Source organism: Numida meleagris, chromosome 4 (assembly GCF_002078875.1).
Source record: "Numida meleagris isolate 19003 breed g44 Domestic line chromosome 4, NumMel1.0, whole genome shotgun sequence".
In the NCBI taxonomy this organism is placed as follows: domain Eukaryota; kingdom Metazoa; phylum Chordata; class Aves; order Galliformes; family Numididae; genus Numida; species Numida meleagris.
The window spans coordinates 65828852-65856480 of record NC_034412.1 but is presented as its reverse complement, the minus strand read 5'-3'; the positions used below and the strand labels follow the sequence as shown (position 1 = coordinate 65856480).

Genomic DNA, 27629 nt, shown 5'->3' with positions numbered 1-27629 from the left:
TGAAACAGGCTGCTCTGCTCCTAGCATCTTCTGCAGCAGGTCCATTGGAAGGTGTTGACCTAGATCTTTACGTGTGCTTCACTGTAGGAGAGGGCTCGTGGAGGCTGAGGCGGCGCTCCCGGCCCGCAGTGCAGCGGTACTTTTCCACGGCGGCTGACCCCGGGGCCGGCCGGGCGGCGGCGCTGTGCGCGGCGGGGCCCCTCGGGCCGATGTCGGAGCCGCTGCAGACCGCCCCCGAGCCGGCGGGCGGCGCATGCGCGGCGGCGCCCCCGAAGGAGGCGGTGGGCCGGGCTGGCTGCGGGGCCGAGCCGCGCTGGGGCTGCGGGACCGGCGGAGCGGAGCGAGGCGGCGGGATGAGTCTGGCGGAGTGACGGGAGCTCTGGGCCGCCCTCCTCCCCGCACCGCTCCGCTCCTCGCTCCGCCCCGCCCGGCTCCGCTCTGGCTTCGGGCCCCTTCTCTCTACGCTGCGGCGGGCGGAGGCGGCGGAAGGAGAAGCCTATGGAGGGGAACCGGGACGAGGCGGAGAAGTGCATCGGGATCGCCCGGGAGGCGCTGGAGGCCGGCAACCGCGACCGCGCTCTCCGCTTCCTCGGCAAGGCCCAGAAGCTCTATCCCACCGAGACGGCCCGAGGTGAAGCCCCCTCTGGGGGGGGCGGGGGCTGTCCCGGGGGCCGGGGGGAGCGGGGCTGCGCCGCGGGGCAGCCGTCGGCCATTAGCCGCTGGGCGGCGCGCGGCGGCGCTGAGGCGAGGGGGTCCGGTGCGGCCTGCTCCGCCCGCTCCCCTCGGGCCGGTGGGAGCTGGCACCCGGCAGGCGGGAGGAACAGGGTGGACGTGCGTTCTGGGTCAGCCCGAGCCCCTGCTGCGCCGTTATAGCAGCACTCGAATCCACGCAGCCCCGGTTAACAGCGGCGCGCCTCGGCCCCAGGCCGGGGCTGACAGCTGCCGCTGCCAGCGAGCCCTGTGCGAACAGCTTGCACTGAGGGCCGCTGCTCCAGGCGGGCAGCGCTTTCCTTCCGTACATTGCTTGTGGTTTTCTTGTCGTTTCCGGTTTGGCTGTGCGCTAGCTGAGTAGGAGGTAGGCACGGGTTTAGCCTTCCTAGGGAAAACAGGATACCTCGTTTCCCTGCAATACAGTGGGCTTTTCAGACACCTCTTCGCCACGATTTGAAAAAGTTAACCATCTTTCTGGCTGTTCTAGTATCTAGAAATGGTTCTTTAAAAGGAGCAGTGCTAAGGTTTCGGTGCATGTCGTGTGCAGAATGGTCCCCTGTCCTGGTGTCTGTGTTAACATGCTGACAGAACCTCTGGGCACGGTGACTTGTTGCCTTCCTTTCATTCTCACTGTGGTTGTCTGTGCCTCCAAAGGAACAGGAAATGCTTTGGTGCTCTGTAGGGCTTTGCTACAGGATAATATACAACTCAGAAAACTTCCAGTTGCAATTTCCAGCAAATCAGTGTTCCGGAGCTGAGGCCTGTTTCTTCATTTCTTGTCAGATGAAGAGATTCACTGAATGTTTTCCATCCTCTCTTGTCTTCTGACTCCTTTTCAAATGTAGACAATAAGCTAAGTAGCACAGAGGGTTATTTTGTTTTCCCTGAAAGACAGAATGGGTGTTGCTGATACATCTCCTGAACGAAAGTAACTGCTACTTTGCTTGTATCAAGCATGTGGCACATTTGTTTTCTAACCACTAGGCATCATACTTCGCTGAAAAATGAAGCAAGCAGGAGCTTACCGTATCCCTTCCATTTCTGTAGTTTGAGATTATGACACACATGAAAACATGTTCAGCTTTTTGGAAAGCTGTGCTTACCAGGAGGCTGGAAGGCTGAGGGTTTCAGTTCTGCTCCTTCCACTGAAGGGGATAACTAGTTTTGTCTGTTTCACACACCTTATTTGCCATCTTTTGCCTCTGTTGTAAGAACTGCAGTCATTCTTGGGGAAGTAAAATAAAGTGACTCCAAGTGATTAATTTTGAGTTCTTGTTGTTTGTTGTTAGCGTTTTCTTCGGGTTTTGTGTTTTTTAATTTAAAGTAGGACTGCTACTACTAACCACCATTGTAAAGTATTCAGTGCAGGAAATAGATGGCTAATTAGGCTATTGTCTGTAGGACACTTGCATTATTCACTGTGGAAATGAGCAAAGTATGTCACAAATAAGGTACAGATCTGGTGAAAAGAAGATGCTCTTGTGGTTGTGGTAGAGGACTGTAATCTGGGGAATTGTGCACTGACGTAAAATTCTTCACAGTATTTTTCTGTGAGGTTAAATAAGTCACTTCACTTTGTTTCCGTTAGTGATGGCTAATTGTGCTTCGTTTTTCAGGTATTCTCCTTGAAACAAGGGCCTGCTTTCTGGAGCTAGTGGCACTTTAAACTCCATCTGAAGCTACTGAGAATTGCAGCTGCCCTAATACAGCTGCAAGAATCAGGCCTTAGGCCTCCTTTGAACTAGGCGTTTGGAGTTCAGGAACTCTGTAAACTTGCAGTGTCTCTGTACTTCAGTTTTCTAGCTGTGGAGATTGGTAATTCTTTTCAGTTCATTCCAAAACAACGCCAACTCATTTAATTTATTTAAGTTTATGAGGCACTTAAATAGACCTGTTAAGAGTGCTGTAAACTGCAAGGACACGGAGTATTCTGTTCTCTGGTCAGGAACTGGAAGTTGCACATTAAATTAGAATTGGAATTTTATGATGACAAAGAATAAATGAAATGACCACTGTATTATCTCATTGTCATCTTTTAAATTAAAGACAGGGGTCCACTTGAGGGGAAAAAAAAAAACAACATTGCTTCATTGGATAATTAAGAATTGTGTCAGAGAGCATACCTGGGAGAGATAAACAGTGAAGACTTAGTGAGCAGTCTTAATTCTAGTGCAATTTCTTACTCTACAGTCATAGTAAGTTGATTTTACATGGGGAAAGGACAATATGGTGCAGCCCCAGTTGTCACTGTGCTCCCTCGTTTTCTCTTTAGGATATGTACTAGAAGGGACTTTTTTCCAGTTTCTCACTCGAGTCACAGGTTCACTGTAGGGCATACCTTTCATATAACGTTGGGAACAGTTGCCCACCATTTCACAAATGATGTTCTATCCGTGATAAAAAACAACGAGAATAGTAGTACTGAGGGTTTTTTTTGCTGATGGGAGCTTCCTCCTTCACATATTATAGTTGATTACAGAAGGGCATGGAGCAGGTTTTAACCATTGTCTCTAAAATGACACTACATGCAGTTTGGTTTTGGCAACATCTGCATTTAAAGTGCATTCAACGCTAGTTCGGTCATCAGTGAAGTTTAGTCTTGCTAAACAAAGCCTGAAATACGCTGACTGCAGCAATGCTGTTTTAAGGCTTTACTAGTGTGAAATGTAGGGTCAGTACTTGTTCAGTAATACTTAGCTAATGACTTCACAGGAGCAGTGGTCATGTTGACGTCATTCTTTGGTAGAAAATGGATTTGAACTTCAGATGTACAATCAAAATATAAAGTTTAATTATGATTTCTGTTAGCAATTCATCTTGCAACTGTATGGAAACTAATTACTTGTCTGGAAAAAATTTGTAAGATTGGATTTAAATATAACAAAGGATGTTCTCCTTTTCAAAGATATGCTCCGTTCCATTTGGAGCTGCAGGTGACATTAAGGACAGCTTGATTTTTCAGCACTTCTCAAGATCGCTTGCACTACTTCTGACATGCCTTTAAATGCAAACTTTTCTTTCGTGAGTATGCGAGCTTCATTTTTTAGGGTGTTGCGTTAGTATGAGTTTAGAATTCAATAGAATTCTTTTTGTTAGTGAAAGTAGGAGTTGTGGAATCAAATGATGCAAGCATCTTTCATTCAGAAATGAGTAGCAGTACACACAAGAGAGCCTCTGTACACTTGGATGTGAGTTTCATCGTCTTACTGCTAAGAAATAAATCATTGATTCCTTGTTTATCCTGTTCTAAAATACCGATGTGCACACTGAATGTTTTCTCTAAGACAGTGCTAGTACTGCCATTCTAAGAACTGATTTTACCACCACTAGTCTGTGGAAGAGTCAGAATTGTTTCTGTGTATATGAACTGAATCTTTTAATTGAAAACAGCAGCTCTACACCCCTTATAGGATTTTCTTTTTCAACACAGAGCAGTAGCGTGTTTGTATGTGCTGTGTCTGGCTAGCTTAGGAAGTTAACTCTGTGAGTGTCCTAAATTGTCATCTAAGCAGCGCGGCTCCATTATGGGGATGGGAGGTCTGGAAAGGTCATTAGGAAGTAGTAGTGTTGAAAGTGTAGTGTAGGAATATTGTTTTCAGTTATCACTTATCTGGAGCAAGTCTGGACTGAAATTCTTCACTTTGAGGGCGCTGTCTGTTCCAATCTCTGATCTTGATTTGATATTACTGTATTGACCTCGTGTGGTAGCAGAAGAAACTTGCAAATATTTGGCTCTTTGCTTCGGTTTAAACTGAAGGTAACTATGGCTCTCCTGTTTTCAAGAAGCCTATTTTCTTTATAGTGCAGACATCCCCTCAGTGTACAATCCAGCATCTAAATGCCCACCTCTTCTTTATTTTGGCAGTAAAAAGCCTGATCTGATCAATGGATGCATCTTGCTGAGGCAGGCATGAACGCAAGAGCAACACTGCAATCAGCCGACTTCCTTGTTCAGGCCATGTGTAGCTATTTGTCTGTAGTCCTTCTGGCTGCTGTGACCAGTGAGTAGTAAGGAAGGTATTAAATAAAAGCAAACAGCGGAGGGTTTTAAGAAGTACATCTTAGAAAAGTGGTTCTTTTCAACAAAGCTCTGCTTCCTCATCTTTTGCTTCTCTGAGATGCAAGCTAGAATGTGTAGGATACCAGTTGGCTGCTGCTCTGAGAGAGACTATAATAGTCAGAGGAGAATTTTTTAAATTAGATTTAGAATAAAGTCCTTCAGGCTTCTTCTCATTAGCTTCTAGAAGAAAATGCTTTTTATTTTAAATGCTTTAACTACGACGTGCTTTCACTGTGAGTGGGATGCTTTTCTTTGAAAATTTTTATTAGGGCACTTTTAATGTGGGTAGTAACTCTTAGTTGGTTATGAAGTGCAATGTAGTTTGCTGTCATTGGCCATCTTGTTCCAAAAGGCTCTCTCTTCCATAAAGATACACTATTTATTAATCTTTTATCCTATATTATGTTTTTTGTGCAGTCCCTTAGGTTAGAATGGCACTGGTTGAGTTGTATTGGTAAGATGGATGCCCCCAGAATGCAGGCTTATATCCAGAAGTAAAAAGAGAACTTTCTGTCTGATGATTTATTAAAGATGCTATATCGGAGATCTCTTGGATCACAGAAGGAAAGAAGATTTAAAGATCTAGCAAAGTATGCTGGCTTTCAAAATTCAGCAGTCAAAAGCTGGGTATAGTTGGCTGATCTGGATTTCCTGGGGCAAACAATAGCTTGAATTTCAGCTTAGTGCTGCCTGGAAAGGATATAGAGCATCAGTTCATGGCCACTAATGGCTCAAGTTGCAAATATCTGTATAATGTAGCAGCTGACATGCTGCTTTAAAGAAACCTCTGGTAGGATGCATTGCAGTTTTCCAGTCTGACAAACATGTGTCTTCATCTTTCTGATTCTCATCATTCCAGCCATGACTACGTTATCGATGCTTTTCTGAGATGTAGTGGTACTCACTCTGTTTCCCAGATAAGCATGGGATAGGTTGTGACATGAGTCAAGTGGTTCATTCTGCAGCTCAGGGACTGAGCCCATGATCTAGGCTGTTCTTCGTGGGTTGGAAAATAGGATGCTGTCTTTGCATTGTTTGGAATATTTTAACATATAAAAAAGCAGCTTTTTTTTTTTTTTTTTTTTTTGAATCCAGGGTTGCTGATGTTCCCATAATATCTACTGTTGCTCATCTGGCGGGGTCATACCTCAATATTGTTATCTATGTTCCATTTCCTACAAGCATATACATGTTCTCTCATGTTTGAATTTAATCAAGTCGTCTTTTTTTCACGACCTTAGCTATAGATACTGAGGCAACCCCAAGGCTGCTTGTTGGGAAAGATACAGAGCTGAATAGTCCTGTTCTTCGTAGCAGCTGCCTATAGAAGCATATAACTTGTGCAAAAGATTCCCTGAGTTTTCATTAGACGCTGCAGCCTTTTCCCTGGAACAGTGTATGTTGCTTGTCTATTCATTACAAAGGCTTGTGAGGGTGATGAGCTGCAGAAGAGCAGGCTGTTTTCTTCTGTCACCCTTTTTAAGGTTACCCGGAGTAAGTCATGGGCCAAAGAACATTTGTTACAACACTGAGATACCAGGGTTTTAGCCTGCTGTTGGAGAAACATTTCTCCATTTTCATCTATTCACTTAGTATTAGTGAGGCATAGAAACTCATTGGTGAAGTGCTTGGTTTTTGTTTTTGTTTTTTTAAAGAAACACTGAGAATGGATTATCAGTTCTGTTGGGTAGTTCGTAACTCTTGCTTTCCTAATCTGTTAACCAGACAAATCTCACCAAATCTTACTGTGTCTTAAATATCAGTAAATTTTTTTGCCAGGTTGTGTTTGCTTGTGTACCAGGGGACAAGTTTGGTCTCTGTGTGGAGTAATTCTCAGATTCTGTAGAGTGCTAGGTTAGATCTCAGTGTGGAGTATCTCTCAGGTTCTTTAGAGTGTTAGGTTAGCTCCTCTAACCAAATGCTCAGTTTACAACTGTTTACTCAGATACTTTGATGTTTTCACTGCAGATCATGGGTTTGGTATCTCTGCGAGCATGTGGAGATGAAGGACCTGGACGTACTCTCTCCACTGTTAAGTTACCTTGTCAGAGATGGAGAGAAGTCCAGTTGTGAATTTTGAAACTTTTTAATTTTGCCATGCAAAGGAGTTACAGACTGGCTTCAAATGTGTTTGTGATACAAGTGATAGTTAACAAGAACAGAGATTGCAGCAGCTAGTGTTTTACATTGAGGTGCTCACATTTAAGATACGTGAGAGGCCCAACTTAATCACTAATGCCTATAATGATGCTATGATATACTGTTGTTTTATAGTTTTGTTGGAAGCTATTACGAAGAATGGAAGTACTGCTGGGGGAGGCGCTTACTGCCGAAAACCAGCCAGTAGCAATGATCAAAGTAAGCCCAATAGCACGAAGGAGGGCAATGCATCTGCTGCAGGTGAAAGTGGAAAAGGCTACACCAAAGACCAAATGGAAGGAGTATACAGGTATGGCCTTGCTTAATACATCACTACTTTTCATTCTGTGTGTTACGTACCTATGCTTTCAGGTGTAGCATCTGAAGAAGCAACAGAAAACAGAAGCTTAGCTGAGAGTGGTTACTTGTTCGGAACTGTAACCACAAGAAATTATTACTGTGTTCGGACACAGTAAAAGAAAGATGATACTCAGCTACGTGAAGTAACGTGGATGATTTTAAAAATATACCTAAAATAATTAATTAGATTTCATGGTAAATGGAAGTTGTGTTGAAAAGTCTATAGTAAAACTTGTGGGACAGTGTTACTATTAATTGTTTTTATAGTCAGCTATCTAATTTTGCATGGCATGCTCACTCGCAAAGTTAATCTTGCTGTTCAGGCTGGTCTTAGACCAGTGTTAAAAACTGTTTTGTTCTGGAAGTACAGTGCTTCTTCTGAGAAGCACTGAAGCACATAGTCTAAGGTGCATTTATAAACTATCTGGACTTCATGCAGCATTACAATATTAAGAAGGGACAACAGCAGAAAAGGAGAATGCAAGAAAGGAAACAAAGGTCAGTAGAAATGTGTTTTTGAGGCGAATAGCTCTTCAGTCATGTTATCATTCCACACTTCTCCATAGGAGTGAGAAAAATATTGTTTGGGGTGTGCTTTGGTTTTTGCTAATGAAATGTTGATCTAGCCTCTCTAAAACTGCGCACCTCAAAACCTGCCTTTACTTTCAGATAAACATGGCCCAAATATTTTCAGGAGAGTTCAAAGAAGGGAAATCCAAAGGTCACTGTCTCATAGTGTGTGTAGACTGGATGACCTGTTGTGCAGAACTGACATTTGTGTGGTAATTTTTTGATGTGACATGTATGTTGCTGTTGTTACTATCTTGGGATCTTTTCCTGATGTTCAGTGAATAAGGAAGAAGATGCCTTTCTTTGATAAAGCAGCAGTGCGTTCAGTCAGAAAGAGAACAGTGTCTGGCATGATTATAGTCATTTGTGTGGCTATTTAGTAAAACTTTTCATTTACTGTCTTCTCTCTGCATCATTGATGTTGTTGACCTTCATGGTACATTTATGTAAAATCTGAGTAAGAGCGTTGGCTGTGATCTGTGTGCACGCAGATGAGCATGTGGGCATGTGGAGTGGAATATCCAGTAAAAATTCCTTCTGTAAAATGAGGCTTAGTGTAAATTAAGACATGAAGGCAAGTTTTCAGAAAGCAGCAATTATGGCTGTGTTACTGCCAGTATTCACTCACCCGTGACGTGCCATTCTGAGCTGCAGTCTGCTTTGACATCAGGCTCCCTGCAAGTTCTGGTTTTTGTTTGCTTGTTTGTTTATTTTACCAGAAAGTAATGTTCCCTGCTGTGTCTTGCCTAAAACGATGCTGCAGAGCCAGCTTTCCTCCATGGTATGCTTCCATGATATTGCTTCCTGGAAGGGGCTTACTAAATACCAGATAAAATCAATCTAATTTAGGGAGATCAAAACCAGAGATACTTGTGGAAGTTACACACTGAGGGTGATGTTCATGCAACATTGATTCTTAGTGGTTATTTCAACAGTATATTTTGTGAATATAAAATCTGGGTTTTTAAAACCTCCACAGATTTTTGCAAATAAGTAATTGCAATAGTTCACAGAGCAACCTGTGATTGTTTGTATTTTATATACAACTTATGAAATCAGTTATTAAAACATTATCTTGACCTTAGCCAGATACTGGTTGTTTAGTTTAGCGGTTCATAAATGTTTGGAGAGAGACAGACTTCTGGTGTAGAAGTGCAGTAACCAGCAAAGGAAGCCCCTAGTCGTGTTGGAAGTTTTGAAGAATTTGTCACGTTTTCTGTTAGTGACATCAACATGCCACTTAATAAATTGGTGCTGAAGAAGAAAAAGATTGTGTGTTCCTTGCCAAGGAGAACAGGATTAAGTACAAACAGTGGGCTAAAACTCAATGGAAAAATATAACGCATTCAGTAATGATAGCTAAGAGGAAGCTCATATTTAAACCACAGTGAGAATGAGCTTTTTAGTTGGAAACGTGACAGTCTGCACATGTTTTTGCTTCATCAGACCTCAGACTTTTCCAGTTAAATGAAACATGTCCCTCTTGGGCGGATATTCTTCAGTGTCAAGCTTGTGACCACCATATGCTTCTGCCCTGTCATAGCCAAACAGTTTTCAGACCTTTGAATTGGTTACAGAACTGCAGTGTGAAAAACGTAGTTTTAAGTTGTGTTTCATGCCTGTTAGCAAGTTAAGAAGTCTTAAATTATTTGTTAATTCTTAGTCTTTCCGTTAATTTGACTCTGTCAAACTACACTGTTTTGTATGCTTATGATTTGAAAGATGGTCATTATCTTCAGGTATTCTTCTCTAGGAATTTTTGGTTTTGTGTTAGTAATTGAGTATAGACTGAGCGAAAGCACTAGAGATGTAACTGCACATGCCATGTACAACCCTTTCTTATAGGCGTTAGTGAGCTCTAGAACAGGGAAACAGATTGGGAGCTCTCTGACTTGGTATGCCTGGTGTTGGCCAGCAATCTTTTGTTTGCTTGTCACAGGAGACTTAAGAAGCATAGTGAAGACACACTTGGAGCGGTGTAACTAATTAATCTGCCTTACTTTTCAGGGTTACTCTAGTAATGCAGATAAATGTGAGTACAAACAAGCACCTGAGTGCTGTTTTTATTTCCACATACACAGGGGACACTGATCACTAGCAAGCTGCCACAACACTTCTGTAGAACATTGCATGAGCTTGCAAACAAGTTACTCGGCTGGGAAAAGCGTAAGATGCAATACCCTTCCACTGATTGCATAAGTGCTTTGCAAGAAATGAGCTCCCTATTTCAGTCTGACAGTTTGAAGGTTGAGGTATTCAAAAGCGCTTTTTTTTTTTTAAATGAAATGCTTTGAAAATACCATCTGTATGCATGCATCTTTTTCTTAAATGCATTTTGTCCCCAAAAGCTGGATCAGCTAGCCTTAACACTTTAGGTGACCTGCAGATCAGAGATATGCAGCAATATATTAGGGCCAGCAGTAGACTTTTACATTCTTATTAGGGCAAGTGCTCTAGAAGTCTCTAAACAGATCCTGTCTGAGCAGTGTCAGCTTAAGCGCATGAGAATCACATGGATGACAAAAAAGGGAAAACTTGCTTTTGGCTTCTGTAGTCTTTTACTTAAAGCACTTCCTAAAATGTTTCATATAGGTTGATGGCATTTTTGTGGAGATAAAGAAATGAAACCTCTGTGTAAGAAAGAAAATGTAAAGTTTTTTCTTCTGGTTAACTGTAGAAGTGCTGATTAGGATGACAGTTGTTAAGGAGTTCTTATTTATAGGATCTGCCTTTTCATGCCAAGGGTGCAGAGACTTTGGAAAGGCTTTGTGGACCAACATGAAATAAAAAATAAAAAATCAATTGCCTGCTGTTTATTAATCTTTACCATGTATTTTTATGCTTTCAAATTTGTGTTATCTGTTATCTGCATGATTTGAGGAAAAAAAAAAGATTTGGAGCTATAGATAGGTTGTGTACTTTATACCGGTTCCCTTTAAATGATCTCAAAGAGATCATATGATGTCCATTGCCTCTTTTTAGTAGATGAACTATAGCATATACTTCCATATTACTTTTTCGATGAATGAAAAATAACTGCCATGACTAGTAATACACTAGAGTTGGATTGTTGTCTTGTGAAAGCTGTGTAGGAATATTGCTTTTCCCTCTCTGCTAGTGCCTGACCCTTGGAAGAGCACAAGATTTGTATTTGGATCTTTGAGCTAGAACCAAAACAAACTAATATAGGAATGGGTTCTGTAGGAACCTTGAAAGGCAGGGTTAAATTTCATCCAGTAATGGTCAAGAATAATCAGCAGCTTGATAGGAATTCCTTGAGTAAACAAAACAAAAAAATCTCTCTACACATTTCATGGATCAAACTGTAAGGAATGCTGGCTGTGTGACTGACAGGAAAAAAATGCAGACCTTCTGCAGACTTCTGCAAGTTCAGCAAAAAGAGATATATTGTTACTTTTTTAACATGAAGCCAAGAAAGTAATTAAAATGAAATCATAGGTTCGATCAACTAATCTTGAAATTAAAAAAAACCCACACCACCGCAAAGCAAAGGAATAAGGGCACACTTTTAATTAGGCTGCTAGAACTGCTTTGAATTGTTGAAGTATCCAGCTGAATGGTTAAGAAAGTCAAGATAGAAATCACTGTCATGAGGTCTGTCATAGAAAGCACAGAAGAAACAGAATGCCTCAATCTACACTTTAATAGTTAAGCTACACTTTTTACAGTTAAGATTTTAAATTTAGTGAAAAGTGTGCTGATGTGACCACAGAGCTGGATATTTCGTGTAATAAACACAGGAGAAACAGTGTGGCTGAGTGCCTCCAAGGAGAAAGTACCAAGTCTATTAGCCTCATGTATTATTGAATCTGTAAGTAGAATGGAGATATTAAACTTCTGGGGCATACTAGGGGTATGCTGATACCAGCTTGAATTCCTCATCAACGCTGTTGATGACTCCTCTCTTTGCAGTCCAGAAGCATCGTTTTCAGACTACATTTCTGGCATCCAAACTATGACTGGCATATTCCCAGTTCAGCTGCAAGACGCCATTTGCATCAGGCTTGCTGGCATCACTGGAAACTTGAGCCTATGTAAAAACTGTTTTGTGTTTTACCGTACTTTTCTGCTCACCGGTGGCATCAGAAGTCAGTCAGTGTAGCTTCCTTTTGCACATTTCCTCATTGATAGTATTCACACTGCTGCACACTGTGCTGCTCAGTTTAGATTACCATCAGGAGAAATAACTGTGGCTCCAATCCGGAGTTTTTGGAGATTGTAATCAAAATATTTGTTGTTTGGTATATCTCTGTGCACGTGCACAGAGGTTTTGAAAGGCCCTTTGAAATATGTTGTAATTCTGGTAGTCAAAATTTTGTAATTACTGATCGCTCTGGATATTTGATATGGAAATGCAAGCAGGTTTGGTTAACCTGATAAAAGCTGCTGATGCTGACCTAATCTGAATTGTAGATTTGAAAAGCGAAACAAGAAGCAGAGCAATTGGATCACATCATTTTGTAGGCACAGGAGAACCAGTGCTGGTAGCCCCAGTATTTCTGCAGGGGAAAGCAGACATTTTGGGATTTTCTCTGTGTTCAGTGATCGGAGCTTGGAGAGGAGTGCAGGAGCAGACAGAGATGGCTGTTGCAGCACTTTGAAATGGGCTGACCACAGGTGGCTTGTCAACTGCAAAGTGGAATAGTGGAGGTTTACCAGTCGTGCTGAGACTCCTCTGTCAACAGGCTATGGATGAAAGCAGGCCATCGCTTCCTGTGACACATTTTGAGAAGTCCACTTTCAAAAAGTCAGGTGTTTTTTCAGGAACATCAAACACTCTCCTAAAACAGCCAGCAAAACTGCTAATCAGGAGGACGTTGCTGGGGGGGTAGCAATTCAGCAAGAATGGAAATCAGCTAAACAACATAAGTAATTTGAGAGTGATTTGAAACAGAAGTAATCCAACCAGGAATCAAAAACACAAGAAACGCAGTTCCCCAAAATAAAACAACACAAAGCAACAACCTTGAAATAAGCCAGAAATAAACAACAGTGACAACAGTTCAATACGAAAGGGGGCAGTCCCTAAGCGAGTAATGTGTAAATTGCAATTTTAAAAAGAAACAACTGTGTGGGGTTTACATACGCAAGAAAATAAGCACTGTGGACTACAACACCTTAAGAGCAGTGAAACCAAACAAAAACAAGTTTGAAATGTAGCGTTTGGAAAGCAAGTTGTTCATGCTGAGAGTGCTGCAGGAGAGAGGTTTTAGATGCAGATAAAAAACACAAGTAACATCAGCGATCAGCATTTTCCAAAACATCTACTGATTTTCCTCTAAGTTTTCCCAGCCTCTGCTGGCCTGTGATGTGTGGCTGGGAATAGGAGGCAAGTGGGTGGGGGAAGAATCGCTCCCATCCATCTCTCCTGCTCTGATAAATTTCCACAGGACAGCTCAAGGTTCCAGGCAAGGGGTTCTGGCAGAATGGAGAATCATACCTCAGTCTACAGTATCAGCTGGCTTAGAGATAGTGGTGAGGGATATGTCTAGTAAAGATCAAAGCTCAGAAGTTGGGCATGGTTTCCACCAGCTCTGAGCAGCTAGAGAGAAGTTTCTCATCTCAAGGGATGGTGGCAGTGTGGGGGAAGAGGACTGAAGCCTTAGAGAGTTTTTGCCACGCCCGTGGTCCCCATCGCTTCAAGATGAAGGAAGGAGGCAGTGTGTCAGCCCCCAGTGGGCTGGGTTGAGTGCTCCAGCCCTGCTGGAGAAGCCTGGGGTAGAATTGAGCCATTAGCCTGTAATGATTGCCTTGAGTTCTGATCAGTAAGAGAAGTGCTGGCAGCAGTCGTTAACTCTCTCCCTGTAAGAAACTGTGTTGATAAGAGTTGGCAATGGCTAGGTACTAGCTACTTGGGGTCCAGGCGCTTTTTGTCCTGCAGAGGAGAGTTTTGTATGATTCCTTTGCTACTGACAGAAAACCATGACAGCCTTGAAGTAGCAAAGGAATCATACAAAACTCTCCTCTGCAGTAGAAAGGAGGGTAGTGCTGCAGGCACTGTTGCTGTAAGTGTGGCCATCCTGATGGGAACGTGCAAGGGAGAGTAAAAGTCAGAGGTCAGCACAAATCCACAAAGGCTTCTTTAAGTTTGGTTGTTTAGGTTATGAGGGTGAGTGGATAAAAGATGTGCTTGAAATATTAAATCCTAGCTTCATACAGAATTGGGAATGTTGGAATGGAGATGTTTGTGTATTTGCAGATTTTTTTGCTTGACAAAGTGGACATTAACAAAAACATGCAAAGAGAAATGTGTTGTACTTCTGCTGAACGTTTGTTTCTTGTCAAATAACAGCTCATTCATGGACCAGGTTCAGGCTAGCTGTTGTGTGGAGTGTAGTTACATTCTCTTCTGAGGGCGAGTGCTGTGTGACCCCAAGGCAGGTTCCTGCCTGCACTTTCTCCTGAAGATGTAGCTCTGGTTTGACACACTGGCTCTAAGCAGAACATGGGCGGATCCTGACCTGCACATCTTCTGGTCAATGCTAACCGTTCCTGCTTTCCCCGTGAGGATTGTTCACCGTAGGACTTCTGCTGGCCATGAATGGGAGGAAGGTTTTGGGGATTAGAAGAATAGGTTGACATTTCTTGGGTTGTTCAAGTTTTTTTCCCCTCCTGCTTTTTTTACTGTCTGTATCTCAGACAGTTGTGAAAGAAGCACGTATCAGGTCTGCTCAGAAGTAAACTTTATTTTTTTTTCCATGTTTTTTATTTCTGTGAGAAAGGACCATATGCTTTTGGGGGAAGAACTTGTTGATAGTTCAGATTCTGAATTACCGAAGAGAAGAACTTAGATCAGGTGCTGATGCAGCAATTTTGTGAAATAAAAGCTTAATCTGATACTGTTAGACTTTTAAATAAAGCTCTACAATGTTGATACATTTCATAAGTCACCCAGGTCTTGAAGCTAAAGATGAATGGATCTGTGGATAGTTCCAAAATTTTCCTTACTGTACAAATTAACAAACAAAGGTTTCCAGTACTCAGAGTGTAATTTAATATATTTGCTTTCCTTTCCACTCCTTCTTGATGATGGATTCATCACGTTCTTTTTAATTAGCATTATCAGCATCCTAACAGAAGCTTATTAAATGTTACTTCAATATAATGAGCTGTATTTATTTCACAGGATGTTCATGTTGGCCACAGCCTGCATACGTTCACTTCAGAGCTCTTGTGTGCATTACGTGGAGACTGCTGTAAAAGCTCATGTTATTTGAATGCTGAAAAAGGGATCCCTCAAATGAAGCTTGATTTGCTCAGTCCGTGAACTATGAAGGACCACACACGATGGTGTGGTTGTACTTCTGATGCATTCCCTTAATTACAGAGTCCCCATTCTTTCATGAAGCTGCCAAATGCTTGCTTACCCCCTTTTTTCCATTTGACTACTCTGTATAGTCTTTGTAACACTAAACCCATATTTATGTTGAAATATGTGCATTTAAAAGAATGTGGACACAGTTACAGCCATGTAAAGAGGCTGATGCCAGCTTTTTAAGTAGTTCTGGATGTAATTGCAATTTCTTGCTCAGACCAGCCCTTTTGTTTTGTTCTTCACCGAATGTTAGCGTGTGTCTCATTTCTGCAGTGCAGTTCTGTGGTTCAGCCTTTTTTTTCTGAGTTTATGAACTCTTCCCTAGGTAACTTTTTATCAATTGTTTTGTTGGTTTTTTTTTAATCAAAACTTAACAAGATTGATTTCAAGATGTATTTATTTGTTTGGTCATTTCTTCCTACGTACATAGAGTTCTCTCTATCCGCTGTAACTGCAGTTGCTCTCCCCTGGGTATTGTAAAGCATGCCAAATCTAGTTTTTTAAGAGTTTTAAAAAATGCTATATTGAGTATTTGAGATGAATTAAATCTAATTGCAGGAACTGGTCTTGGGTTTTGTTGTTGTTGTTCTTTTAATTTATAAACAGTTTGCTAAGATTCAGGTGCCTTTCTAGGTGTTCTCACGTGCCTTATTTCCCTCAAAAGTGACTGCTTGAATGGTGCTATCACTTGACATTTGTTTGGAGAAGGGGAGATATTGTTTGTTTATATCATGCATAACAAAATGCATTTACTGTTGAGACTGAAAACGCATCTTTCTACCTGTTAGTTCTGCAAAATAAATTTGGAATCTTCAATTTATGCATTATTAACAGCAATATTCACGTAATTGAAGATGAAGAACTTCTATAGTATTTGCAGACAGAAAGCTTTTCTTACGACTTTTGTAGCTGCACAATACAGGTAGAATAAATTGAATGTATGGGGTAAGTAATTTGGAGCACAATACTTAATGGTGTTCAACATTGTGCTTATTGTGAAAAATGGCATTCTTTGTTACTCGGGAATTTTTTGTGTATTTTGTATTGAAAGTGACAATTGTACTGTATTGCATCAGTGCAATGTATTGCCTCATTTGTAAGTGTTCTAACCTACTCCTTTTGCATATTTTTGGTTACTCTATTTTATTTTATTTTATTTTGCAGTATAAAGAAATATAAAAATTATTACGAAGTCCTTGGGGTATCAAAGGATGCAGGTGAAGAAGACCTAAAGAAGGCTTATCGAAAACTTGCTTTGAAATTTCACCCAGACAAAAACCATGCACCTGGAGCAACAGAGGCTTTTAAAAGTAAAACACCATTTTTACTTAAACTTTATTTTATGATTGAACTCTGTCAATTTAAAAGGAATTCATCTGCACTGGTAGATTGTCCTTCTATATAAAATTGTCAGTGTAGTGTTCCGTAGCTAATATTAAACTGACCTTTTTATCCAAGGTAATGTTTGACCTTTATTGTCTTAGCATATGCATAGAAGTTGCAATGGAGTTGAGTTTGTTTTCAGAGGACTGACTGTAATTTTCAGGTACAGGGAAAGGATACTAAAACTTGCTTTGTGAAATCCAGTTGCAGTTTTTTGCTGTTATTCATTTGGACTAAATGTAGTCTGTTGATTCTTACTGTCAGTTGAAGTCGGTTCAATGCAATATCAGTACGTATGGTATGATTATTCAGGTTATTTTTGGTATTATAGCATTTGCCATTACTTTGGCTTCTGCAGTACTTGCATCAAGAATGGCTATTTGGGTGAAGAATAGTAGTTATTTGGAGTAAATGTCAGTCCTTGAAAGTGCATTATTATTTTTAAGAGCAATAGTAGTACACTGAAAAGGGCAGTTGACACTTAGTGGTTGCTGTGTTGCTTTAGTTGGATATGGAGCTTGTAGTGCATGATATTGTGTTATGAAACTGATTTCTAGTGTAAGCATTGACGTTGGCCCATCAAAATATCCTGACTGAATATACAAAATGGGCATGGACATATTTAGTTTAATATTGCTGAAATGAAAATAATTTTACTAGGTATACATTTGAATCTATGACATTGGTATTTGAGCATAAGGAAAACACCGAGGTAATGTTTGCATGCAAAAGGCAGTTTTTACTGAATTGTGTACCATGCTAAATTACCTTTTTTACCTTTTCCTTAGAATTCCTTGTATGTAGAATTCCTTGTGAGTAGCTTTTTCTTTTTCCATACAGAAACACTTATTCAGACATGCCCGTGAATAGTTCCCCTTAACTGTTTCTTTGGTCAAGATTTACAGTCTGATCGTCAGACTGTAAGGCTGCCAAGCTTTGCCCCATGCAAGGAGAACTGTGCAAGAAAAGCCTTTTGAAGAATACAGGCTTCAAGTCAGATACAGAAGAAGAAAAATATGAATCTATAGGAAAAGATCTTGCATAAAGGACAATCTGACAGTGGTTCTTCTGTATTTTTTTCCTTTGTGAAGTTTATTTACAGACATTTGAAAAACTCTGGAGTAAAACTCCTACACTGGGAGGGAGGGGGTATGAGGGTAAAAAAAAGAAAGAAAATAAAAATCCCAAGCAAAACTTCTGATACAGATGTAAGGAGTAATTATAGTAGCACGTTAACAAATCCAGATATATCAGGGAAGTTTCTCAGTAAATATAAAAGATATATTATTCTTATAAAATTGTCTCCTGCATTAGAAATTAAATAATTAAATAGTTCTTCCTTATTAGTAGCATTTAAAATAATTTTTGAAATCTTGGAATTTGGTATCTTACTATTTAATCTTTTATTTAACATCAGTACTTTGGTCACATTTGTTCTCTTGGCCTCAGTTTTGCTTTTCGGTTCTTAACTGGATGAATGCCTGAGCAGAAAATTTCACTGATTAAAGATTACTTTTCTTGCATTGATATTATTGTCATCTTATTGTATGGCTGCGTAAATGTGTCGTTTAGTTTGCTTTTAAAGCTGCCAGATGAGCTTCTAACATCCAGCCTAAGAAAAGGTTTCATAATAATATTTGAGGAAAAAATACTTTATTTTAAGGAAAGATCACATTAGAAAGCAGAATTTATTGTTAAGACCTAAGCAAGTACTTTGTGTGATGCTATCCTCCAGTACTTCTGTTGTATTAAGGAATCCTCCTTGAGGTCTTATTTTAGATTGAGGAGTTTGTGTGGAAATAATCACTTTTAATCTCTTTGAATCTCTTTTGTCTTTAAGTCCTTTATTTAAAGAAAACTATATTTAAATCAAATCTGTTTTGAATTAGCGTGAAATAATCAAAAGCAAATAGCAAAGCATGCTGACTGTACTGTGAGAGTACAGTGTCTTCGCTTTCTCACCCAATTAATATTTCATAAATTTTTAACTGTTGAAAAAATCTTGGTTTTTTTTATTACCAGTTTTATCCTTTACTGATTAACAGAATAACCTTGTAGCAGTATTTGGTATTATTATCTTACTTGCTCTCAGGTTTCATTTCTTCGGGTCGTCTTCTCCGTTTCATGGAATTATTAATGATTATTTCTGAGGGCATCTAAAAAGGCCCAAAGATAAGACTCATTAATGTTGTCTTGGATTGGATAATGTTGAAAGCATCAATTATTCAAAGCCATAGTCTTATTTGTCTGTGTTGAGGTTCTTATGCTGCACCTTTCACAAACTTTTAATGACGGAAGGCTTTTCAACATGGAAAACATAATCCCTGTGCCTTGTGTTGATGGGGTGCAAAATAAGCCTTTTTTTGGAGAGACCTCGAGGAAAGCAGAAAGGTCTTAGTGAACACACATCTGAGTGAAGATTATTCATTGACTGTCAACAAAAGACTTAAATCTGCAAGACCTTTATGTCTGCGCACAGCAGCTGGGGTCGAAGCTTGGAAGGCCAACAGTCCTTGTGGTCTTTTCACGCTGATTCTTCCTGTACCCACCTGAGTTCATCCCTTTCTGCTTCCAAAATGACAGTTGTTCATTTGTGATAATGTAGCATGATTGGAGACAAACATTCAGGCCAGTCTGAGGAGCATACAGGTTCTTGTAATGCATACATATTGTACTCTTCATATTCCATCATGCAAAATTTTCTGTTATTAATGTACTCCATAAAATATCTTTAGTAGTGTATGAATGTGAAATTGACAAATTACTGCTTACCAAATGAAACCAAAGAAACCTGCTGAGTCTATGATGCTTCGAACTTTGCAATTACCTAATTTCAAAACTTTCCTTATAATGCTTGATTTTTTTTTTCTCAATTGCAGCGAGAGAGAAAATTTCCACAGAAGTAGGTGTTCCTCTAGAAAAACGAACAAAACTGCCCTACCTTCGGCCTAGTTCAACAGGATAGAAGGTGTTTTGAATAGTGTTGGTGGGAAACCTAGTAGAAGCTATGCTACAAAAAGCAAGAGATGTCTCTGAATCTTTCTGTATTGTTGATGATTAGTAACATACAGTAAAGGACGTAAGGCTCTGCCTGTTCTTGACTTTGAAATTGTATTTCTTCCTTGCTTCAGAAATAGGAAATGCGTATGCTGTGCTGAGTAATCCAGAAAAACGAAAGCAGTATGACCTTACAGGCAATGAAGAGCAAACATGCAATCACCCTAGCAATGGTAGATTCAACTTCCACAGAGGCTGTGAGGCTGATATTACTCCAGAAGATTTGTTCAACATGTTTTTTGGAGGGGCATTTCCAACAGGTATTCATCAACGTAGTAATGGGGATACAGTGGTATTGCTCAGTGGCATTAGAGTTTCAGACATTCCAAAGCGGTAAAATTACTCCAAACCCCCTCCTATGTCCAACTCTTAAGTTTGTTGTTCATCAGTTTGCATTTCCCTGAAATCTTGATATATCCCGAAAATGTGAGTTGAGTTCTGTAGAATTTCTGTAGTGAAATAGTAAACCACTTATTTTAGAGTCTAAAATACTTAACTAACTACTTTGGAATCGTAAGATATCTTAAAGCTGGTTTATTTTATGTACCATCATGCAGTGATGTTAAATTCTCTATGTTGTTGCTCCTATATTGACCTCTTAAATGGTTTCTTTTACATTTCAAATATGGATATTTCTTTCCGTAGGTAGTGTGCATTCATTTTCTAATGGTCGTGCTGGCTACAGCCATCCTAATCAGCACCGCCAGAGTGGACATGAGAGGGAGGAAGAAAGGGGTGATGTATGTTTAAGCACCATTGACTCTAAACTGTGGATTGTGATATTTGCTTGTATTCACTTTCAGTAGTGTGATTGTGTAGCAGCTCTGTACTGTAGAGGAAAATTTATATGTGCCAGTTACATATTTGAAAATGTTGGCAAGTGGCAGTCGTACTGATGCGGCAAATAGACACAGATTTGAGAAGATAGTAGCATATTTTTTAAATCTGTTATATACCACTATCATACTAGTGACCGGTCGCTAATCCTTGCCTGCATTTAAAAGTTGATTTGGGCTGAAGTAAGAATGGTGCTTTTGAATTATATATAGACTTATGTAGTTATATACGACTGTGTCAATGAGACCAAAACATCAAGTACTTGTGACTGAATTCAGATATTAATTTAGCACTTGCTTGTGGCTACATGTTAATCGATGAACTCTGGCAGCATCGCACCCCATGAATATTGTGTATGCACTGGAAATTAAGACAGCACTTAACTGTTTGCAGCTTTGTAGTTAATGTCTTATAACAGCCTTTGATACTGAAAGCAGAAAGTCATGCTTAGAATTACATTTTACCAAATGTACCTGTTTACTTAATACTGTTTTATGAGATACCTGAATCTGTTCTTTTTCCTTAGGGAGGTTTCTCTATGTTCATTCAGCTGATGCCTGTTATTGTGCTGATCCTTGTCTCCTTGTTGAGCCAGCTGATGGTATCTAACCCTCCTTACGCCTTATACCCAAGATCGTAAGTAATGTTCAGTTACCTTCATTTTAAACAGGGAACGACGTTGTAATCACCCTCTGCCAGTTAGAAGCATTTTAGGGAGCCTTCCATTAGTTGGTCCTCTGTTTCCCATGGCAACGGAACAGAGGGAAAGTGTAGATGAAGCTGAAGTGAAGCAAAACAAAACTTTTAAGGTTAGTACTAAGAACATGCTGTGCAAATGTAGCAGAGAAAAAAGGTCAGCAATGCCTGAGTTTAGGACATCTTTTAGTATGAGGCAGAGGTGTTTGCATTTCCTGTGTATTTAATCAAATCCTGAAAACCGCTGTGGCTCATTATTCTTTTAGGGGTCATCTATGCTTATAGCAAGAACAGTGCTTGAAGAAAACTTTCTCATTCTTGTTCCAGTTTTGAACTAGATTAAGGGCTAGAGAAATTGTCTGTTCTAGATGATGATAAAATAGTATATCTCTGTTTTCTCTCAAAGGATTCTGATGGTGAAATTTAACTGTTTTGCACAGAAGAATACATATGTTTTTTTCTTAAAGGAAGTGACTTGTTAAAATATCAAGTATGCAGCTAGCTAGCAGACTCAGTCCACTCACAGCTGTTTTAATGGTCCTCATTTCCTTCTAGAGCTCTCATCCCCACAACAAAAGGCTTCTTTTCTCCTTTGTTATTTCTCATAGTTCTTTATTTCCAGAATATGATGTTCTCTCTTCTGCATCTAAGCTATTGTGAAGTGTATTAACACTTGTCTGCCAAAATGTTTGCGGGCAGTCCTTGATTTTTAATCCACAGAATGCCAGCAGGAAGATGGATTTGTCAGGGGTTGCAGAATACACACTGGAATGGAGATGCCTATATTGGGTTGTCACCTGTTTTTTGTTGGCTTCTTTTTCTTTTGAGTTTGAATGAAATTTTCTATTGTCAAAGCTTAAATATGGCTAAAGAGGTGTGAAACAAGTGTATTACTAAATTGTTTTTTTCCAGATCAAGGATGAAAACACCAAAAGTTTAGAGGATTTGGAAGATTATACAGCCATTCATTTCAGTATTTGTCTTGAAATGGCAAATTCAGTGATGTGCTGGTGTTCTTCTGTAATGTCAGTATGTTTTAAAAGCGAATTTGTGGTATAAAAAAATCAAATATCTAGTCTCTCTCTCCCTACCTCCTTTTTTTGGCAGAAGTACAAGGCAGACGATTAAAATGCAGACAGAAAATTTGGGTGTTGTTTATTATGTCAACAAGGACTTTCGAAATGAATATAAAGGAGCATCATTACAGAAAGTGGAAAAGAGTGTGGAAGAGGATTATGTGTCCAACATTCGTAATAACTGTTGGAAGGAGAGGCAGCAAAGTAAGTTTGGTAATTCATGAAATAATGAATTACTTAAAAAAAAAAAAAAAAAGATTGTCTCAGGCAAGAATGGAGAACTTGTATTATTCATATATCTGGACAAGAAAACAAGGGTAAGGTTCCCTGCTGTTTCCCACCTCTCGAGGTGTCACTTAATTTTGCTGTCATTTATTCAGTGACCTCACACCCATCTACAAATCATCGGTTATTTTAACCTGTTATCTGCGATGATTTCTTAGAAAACTAACAACTGCAGTGAATTGATAATGAGAATAAATTGTTTTAAGTTAAGGATGAAAGGTTAGAATTCTTTTGCATTGTTTTATCATGGTGGTACCTTTAGTATTGTGTATCATCCCTGGGTGCTTTAATGTAAATAAAACAAAAGCTCACATAGATATTTCCAGAGAGGGAGAAGATAATCTGCCTTGGACAATGGTACAAATAAACACTTTTCCAAGCAACAAAGGACACCCAATATGTCATGTAAAACATTGTAACCTAAAAATCAGTGCTTAATCTTTTGCCAGTGCTGAGTGGGTCCTTAGCTATATAATCTTTGAAAACAGTCCTTTTAGCTTATCGGCTGTGGTGCCATTCTAGTTTAATATTATACGAGGAGCTATTTTCTTGCAGGAGAGGCAGCCTGGAATTTGGTTTTAAAGCATAAGAATACTGAATAGCATCTGCCATCTCCAAATTATCAGCAATTTTAACCTGTTATTCTATTATCTGTGACCAAATAGTTTGAACTATTATGTATTATTTCAGTATTACCTTACTGGGGGCAAAAGACATACATGAACAGTCGGTCACTGACTGACAGCAAATTTCACTCATTCTCTGAGTGAAATTGTGTGTTACTGCGTAGCTTTAAGTTTTGCAACCAGAAATGCCTAGCCTGTCAGCTCAAGCAGCTCCTTAGCTTCTCCCTGTTGTAAAAGACAGACGCTACAGCTAGTCATGTGCCTGGACAGAGCTCCATGCATTCATTACAATTGACCTGTATAGATACAAACATGAACTTTGCCCACATTACACTCTTACTCATGAGTACATACTGCTTATGCATAAGTAAATCTCAACAAGATTATGAGTTACCCAAAGGAAAGAACTGTGGGCAGGAAACTATGCCATGCAGTCACCTGTGTGCAAGAGGGATACCTGTCATTTGAGGGAATTTTGTGTGATTGCCCTGACTACTAGGTTTGATCAGAGTAATTTTTCTGTGATTTTTCAAATACAGGAAATGAGATTATATTTGAGTATAATTAATTAGCAAATATCAAAAATTATTGTATTTTTCCAACTAGATTGTCGTTTGTTCATCTTGAAATGTTTGAATATTCTCACTCTTCAAGAAATGAACGCCTGATTTTTCATCCACAAGTGGTTGCTAGATGAATGGTTGGTAGTCATATATAATGAAAGATTTTTCAAAAATGAGAGGTGTTTACTAACAAAAAAGTTAAACTCCAGACATAAACCAGCACGATAAAAAGAGGACATATTCTTTGTGTATTTTGTCAGCAAAGTGTGGACCAAGAAGAGAATTTTACTTTTAGTGACCTAGACATTATACAAAGACTTTACTGTTATATGGTATCTGTGTTTCCTGTCTTATGTCTCCTATATTTACTGTCCAAATATCTTTGAAAAGCTAAATGTTTAGTTGATATGCCATTACCCCTGAGGAGGAAAAATACCTTTCCTCTTTTTCATCATTTGCTCTTGAGTTGTTTACTTCGAGTATGAGCAAAGTCTTTGACAATGGAAAGAGCCTTGCCTTTCCATATGTAAATACATAATGGAAAAGATTTGATGACTGGAGAAGCATCTGACTCTAGTGTAAAGAAGAACAACTACCTGAAAGCGGTGACTGTCATGTCGTTTGCTATTTGCAATTTATCGGATTGTGATAATTACCCAAACTGATGTATAAGAAAGCAACCCCAGTAGATCTTCTCTATTTATAGAAACAACTGACACATATTTTACAGATTTAAAATACTTACTGTATTTTGGATTTTTTTTGACAGTTAAAATCTTCTTTCCAATGTTGATTGACATTCCAGAATGAATTAAAATGCTCAGCAATGTCAGGCTGTTGAACATCAGTATAATACAGAGAGCTCTTAGTAATACCAATGAATGCTGGCAATCTGAAGCAGCATCTATTGAAGTAATAGGCTTAACATTCAGAATGAATTTTGAGGCACAGACAAGATGCTAGAGCTTTCAATAATAACATGCAAAATGATGCAAGTGGTAGCTTTTTGTTTCGTAATCACATACTGCTGTATGAAATATGAGGGTGCTGGAAGGTTTTTACTACCTTGACCGCTAGAAAAGATGAAATGCTTGTGAAGATGCAGTGAAAGGAAGCCTGTAGTGCTGCTGTTTGGATGGTATCTGTGGGTAGTTAGAAAAGAGAGAAAGAGAAAAGGGTGAGGATTAAACCTGAGTTGTTTTGGGCTGCTCTGAGAAGGAATGCAAAGCATGTGCAAAGCATTCAGTTTTAAATGTGAAAAATGTTTTCTCTTTTTTTTTCCATAAAGAAACAGAGTTACTTCATGCATCAAAAGTTTATCGAGATGATCGTCTCCGAAAGAAAGCAGACTCCATGTCCATGGAAAACTGCAAAGAACTAGAACGTTTGACCAGCCTCTATCGAGGAGGATGAACTACAACTATACATATACATCTTTCGTATGCCATTATCTCTCTTGTAAATTAAGAAGAGATTTAGCTTCAACATGAATGCTGGAAAAGAGGGGTGGATGTAAAACTCTACTGTGTAGCTGTTTCCAGAAACCTTAAGCTGAATATCATGTAATGGCTTCTTTACCTACTGTGAAATATAGGTAACTTTAATTGTCTAGATTTTACTTCGAAGCTTCTGTGAATTCTTTCAGCAGAGAGAATAGCTTAGAAAGGATGCTATACTTGTAGAAACTTAGTCATAGTGGTTCTCCTCTAACATATTTGCCATGTAAATATCTGTGGAAAGAACATTTTGTGTATATACGAGTTAAATGACTTTCTATTTAAAATCTCAGAAATTTAGTTCCATACAACATTTTGTCTCACTGATGGAATAAATAGTATGATTACATCACTCCTATTCAGATGTCAAGTGTGTGGAGTTGAAAGAAGAATTTTTAATATTTTATCTCTAAGTCTATGTAAAATCTTCTAGGCTTGCCAGCTTAGAGGAACTTGGTATTTTTAAATATAATGACATATATTCCTAATTATCTGTTGGGGTGCATTGATCTAGTGTAGAGTAGCAGTTAGTTGTTATAGTTTTTCTAGTGTTTCTAAGCAATGCTGAGAAAACTAAGAACTACACTGACTTCTTTTCCGAGTAAATATTCTATGATTTGCAAATTCTGTACTGACCATTGTAAGCATTGCTTTTAGTACTTGCAGCAGTTTACAGCAGCTCTATCATTTGGTATTCCAGTGCTAGTAAATCCATACATATGGTTAACATGCATATAGCTTCCTTAATTTTCACTGGAAAGGTAGAAAATGAAGGAAAAAAAAAAAAGCAACCTAATTTTTTTTTTTCCTGGGAAACTTCAATTTTCTTACTATTTTTTTATTTCAAGCTAGGTCAAGCTAACAGTGATTCGTCAATGGGCACCACAAGTGGAGCAGAGAAATACTGCTAAGGACAAGCTTTGTGCCTTTCAACTCTTTGGCCAATTGTTTAAATGCTTACTGGCTTGTGGTATGCTCCTGTGGTCAGAGCCATATCACTTGTTCAGGCCGGGAAGTAGAGGAGGAGGTAGGGTATGCATTTCTCTGGACCTGAATGTTGCTGGATTAACTTCCTAGAAATGAGCAAACGTACTGTCCGGCTTCTACATCCACTGTCACATAACTCAGTGCCCACTGCATGGAAGCTGTGTGTAGCCAGACCTGATAATACAAACAGAGGTCTTTTGAAGCAGCTATGTACAGTCTACTTAAAGCCTGTCAAAAGTGGGTTGAAAATGTTGGTGTGGTTTTTGTTTTACATTTTAACAGTGCTATGCAAGAGAATGTTTTCCTGTGTTTGAGAATGCTGGATGGCTCACTATAAGGGCATTATTTTTTGCTTAAGAAAACTGCCATCTTTGAACAATGTGCTTGTTTTATGTGGAGCCAAACTCACCTCCTAAATTGAAAGCTGAAATACTTGACTGACTTTGCTGGAATTCCTTAAGATATAGGCTTGTCATTTGAGAGCAGTATTTGACTTCAGAAATACACTACATGCGTTTGCTCTTCACGATCCTAAAGTCAGTTTGCATGTGTACCTTTTCTAAACTGTCCCAATGGAAATGCCTCCTATTGAATTAGTTGGGTGAAACAGACAGCATATTAGTTGCAGACGTGTAACTAAGCAGTTAAACCATCAATCAAGGGAGACACCAAAGCTTGAGATACCAAGCAGAAATAAACACTGTACTGGATGTCCTTACCAAGATGACAGGAAAAAGGAGAAGAAGAAAAGGAAGGACACCAAAATCTTTGAAGTTTGTAGTAAAAATTTATGGAGAAAACATAAATTCCCTGATTTTGCAGCTGCTCAGAATGTATTGTAATTCTACTAATGAAAAAAACAACCAAGCCTATCAAAGTACACACTGGTACTCCTGTGTCTTCTTAACAGAAGAAAATAGTTGCAAGGATTTTAGTAAGTACTTGGACCTTCTGATTAAGAGAAGTCTGAGCACGCAGGCAATCTTTTAGTTCACTGAGGAAAAAGGATGTGTAGTGCATTTGTTAAATGTTAGAACAGTGAAGTCAGAGTTAATAGATGTTCCTAGCGGAACTGTTTATAATATTCTGATAGATCTGCCCTGCAGCGACTTCTGCTGCAGCTGAGAAGCAGGGAAATGCATGGTGGCTGGGCTGCATGTTACATTGGTTAGATTGCTATCGGTATCTCAGCAAACTGGAATAATGCAGTGTCTGTGTCCTGTGGCAGTGTCAATGTCCCACTAGTTTTAAAAGTGAGACCTAAGTCGCTACCTTTCATCGGATTATCTGTTGTAATTACCATTTTTTGGGAAAAAGAAAGAAACTTAATATGTTTATACTTGTGGAAAGCGCTGCTTAGCATTTAACAGGTTAAATAGTTGCACACTTTGAAATATGCAGAATGATGCTATTACTTTCAGTAGCATAAAGATGAATCTGCTCTAAA

At 39.4% G+C, this 27629-nt stretch overlaps 1 protein-coding gene across 3 annotated transcripts; it reads left to right on the top strand.

The window, feature by feature from the left end:
* Window positions 244-27629, top strand: DNAJB14 (DnaJ heat shock protein family (Hsp40) member B14). Of its 3 annotated transcripts, none has more exons than XM_021393308.1 (8): window positions 249-631; window positions 7046-7220; window positions 16341-16486; window positions 19691-19876; window positions 20262-20356; window positions 20980-21089; window positions 22257-22433; window positions 24988-27629. In XM_021393308.1, exons 1-8 carry the CDS (start codon window positions 499-501, stop codon window positions 25025-25027), a joined length of 1062 nt encoding a protein of 353 aa, XP_021248983.1. In that variant the 5' UTR covers window positions 249-498; the 3' UTR covers window positions 25028-27629. The 3 variants fall into 3 exon arrangements, with proteins under 3 accessions (XP_021248984.1, XP_021248983.1, XP_021248982.1); XM_021393307.1 differs by having other exon boundaries at window positions 252-631; window positions 22257-22429; XM_021393309.1 differs by lacking the exons at window positions 19691-19876; window positions 20262-20356; window positions 20980-21089; window positions 22257-22433; window positions 24988-27629 and adding an exon at window positions 17400-18086 and having other exon boundaries at window positions 244-631.

Excerpts from the sequence above, each read along its gene's own strand:
- DNAJB14 (XM_021393307.1), top strand. The coding sequence starts at position 499 with ATGGAGGGGAACCGGGACGAGGCGGAGAAGTGCATCGGGATCGCCCGG. Across the intron at positions 632-7,045 it reads TCCCACCGAGACGGCCCGAG|TTTTGTTGGAAGCTATTACG; the intron begins GTGAAGCCCCCT and ends GTTGTTTTATAG. Across the intron at positions 19,877-20,261 it reads TGGAGGGGCATTTCCAACAG|GTAGTGTGCATTCATTTTCT; the intron begins GTATTCATCAAC and ends TTCTTTCCGTAG.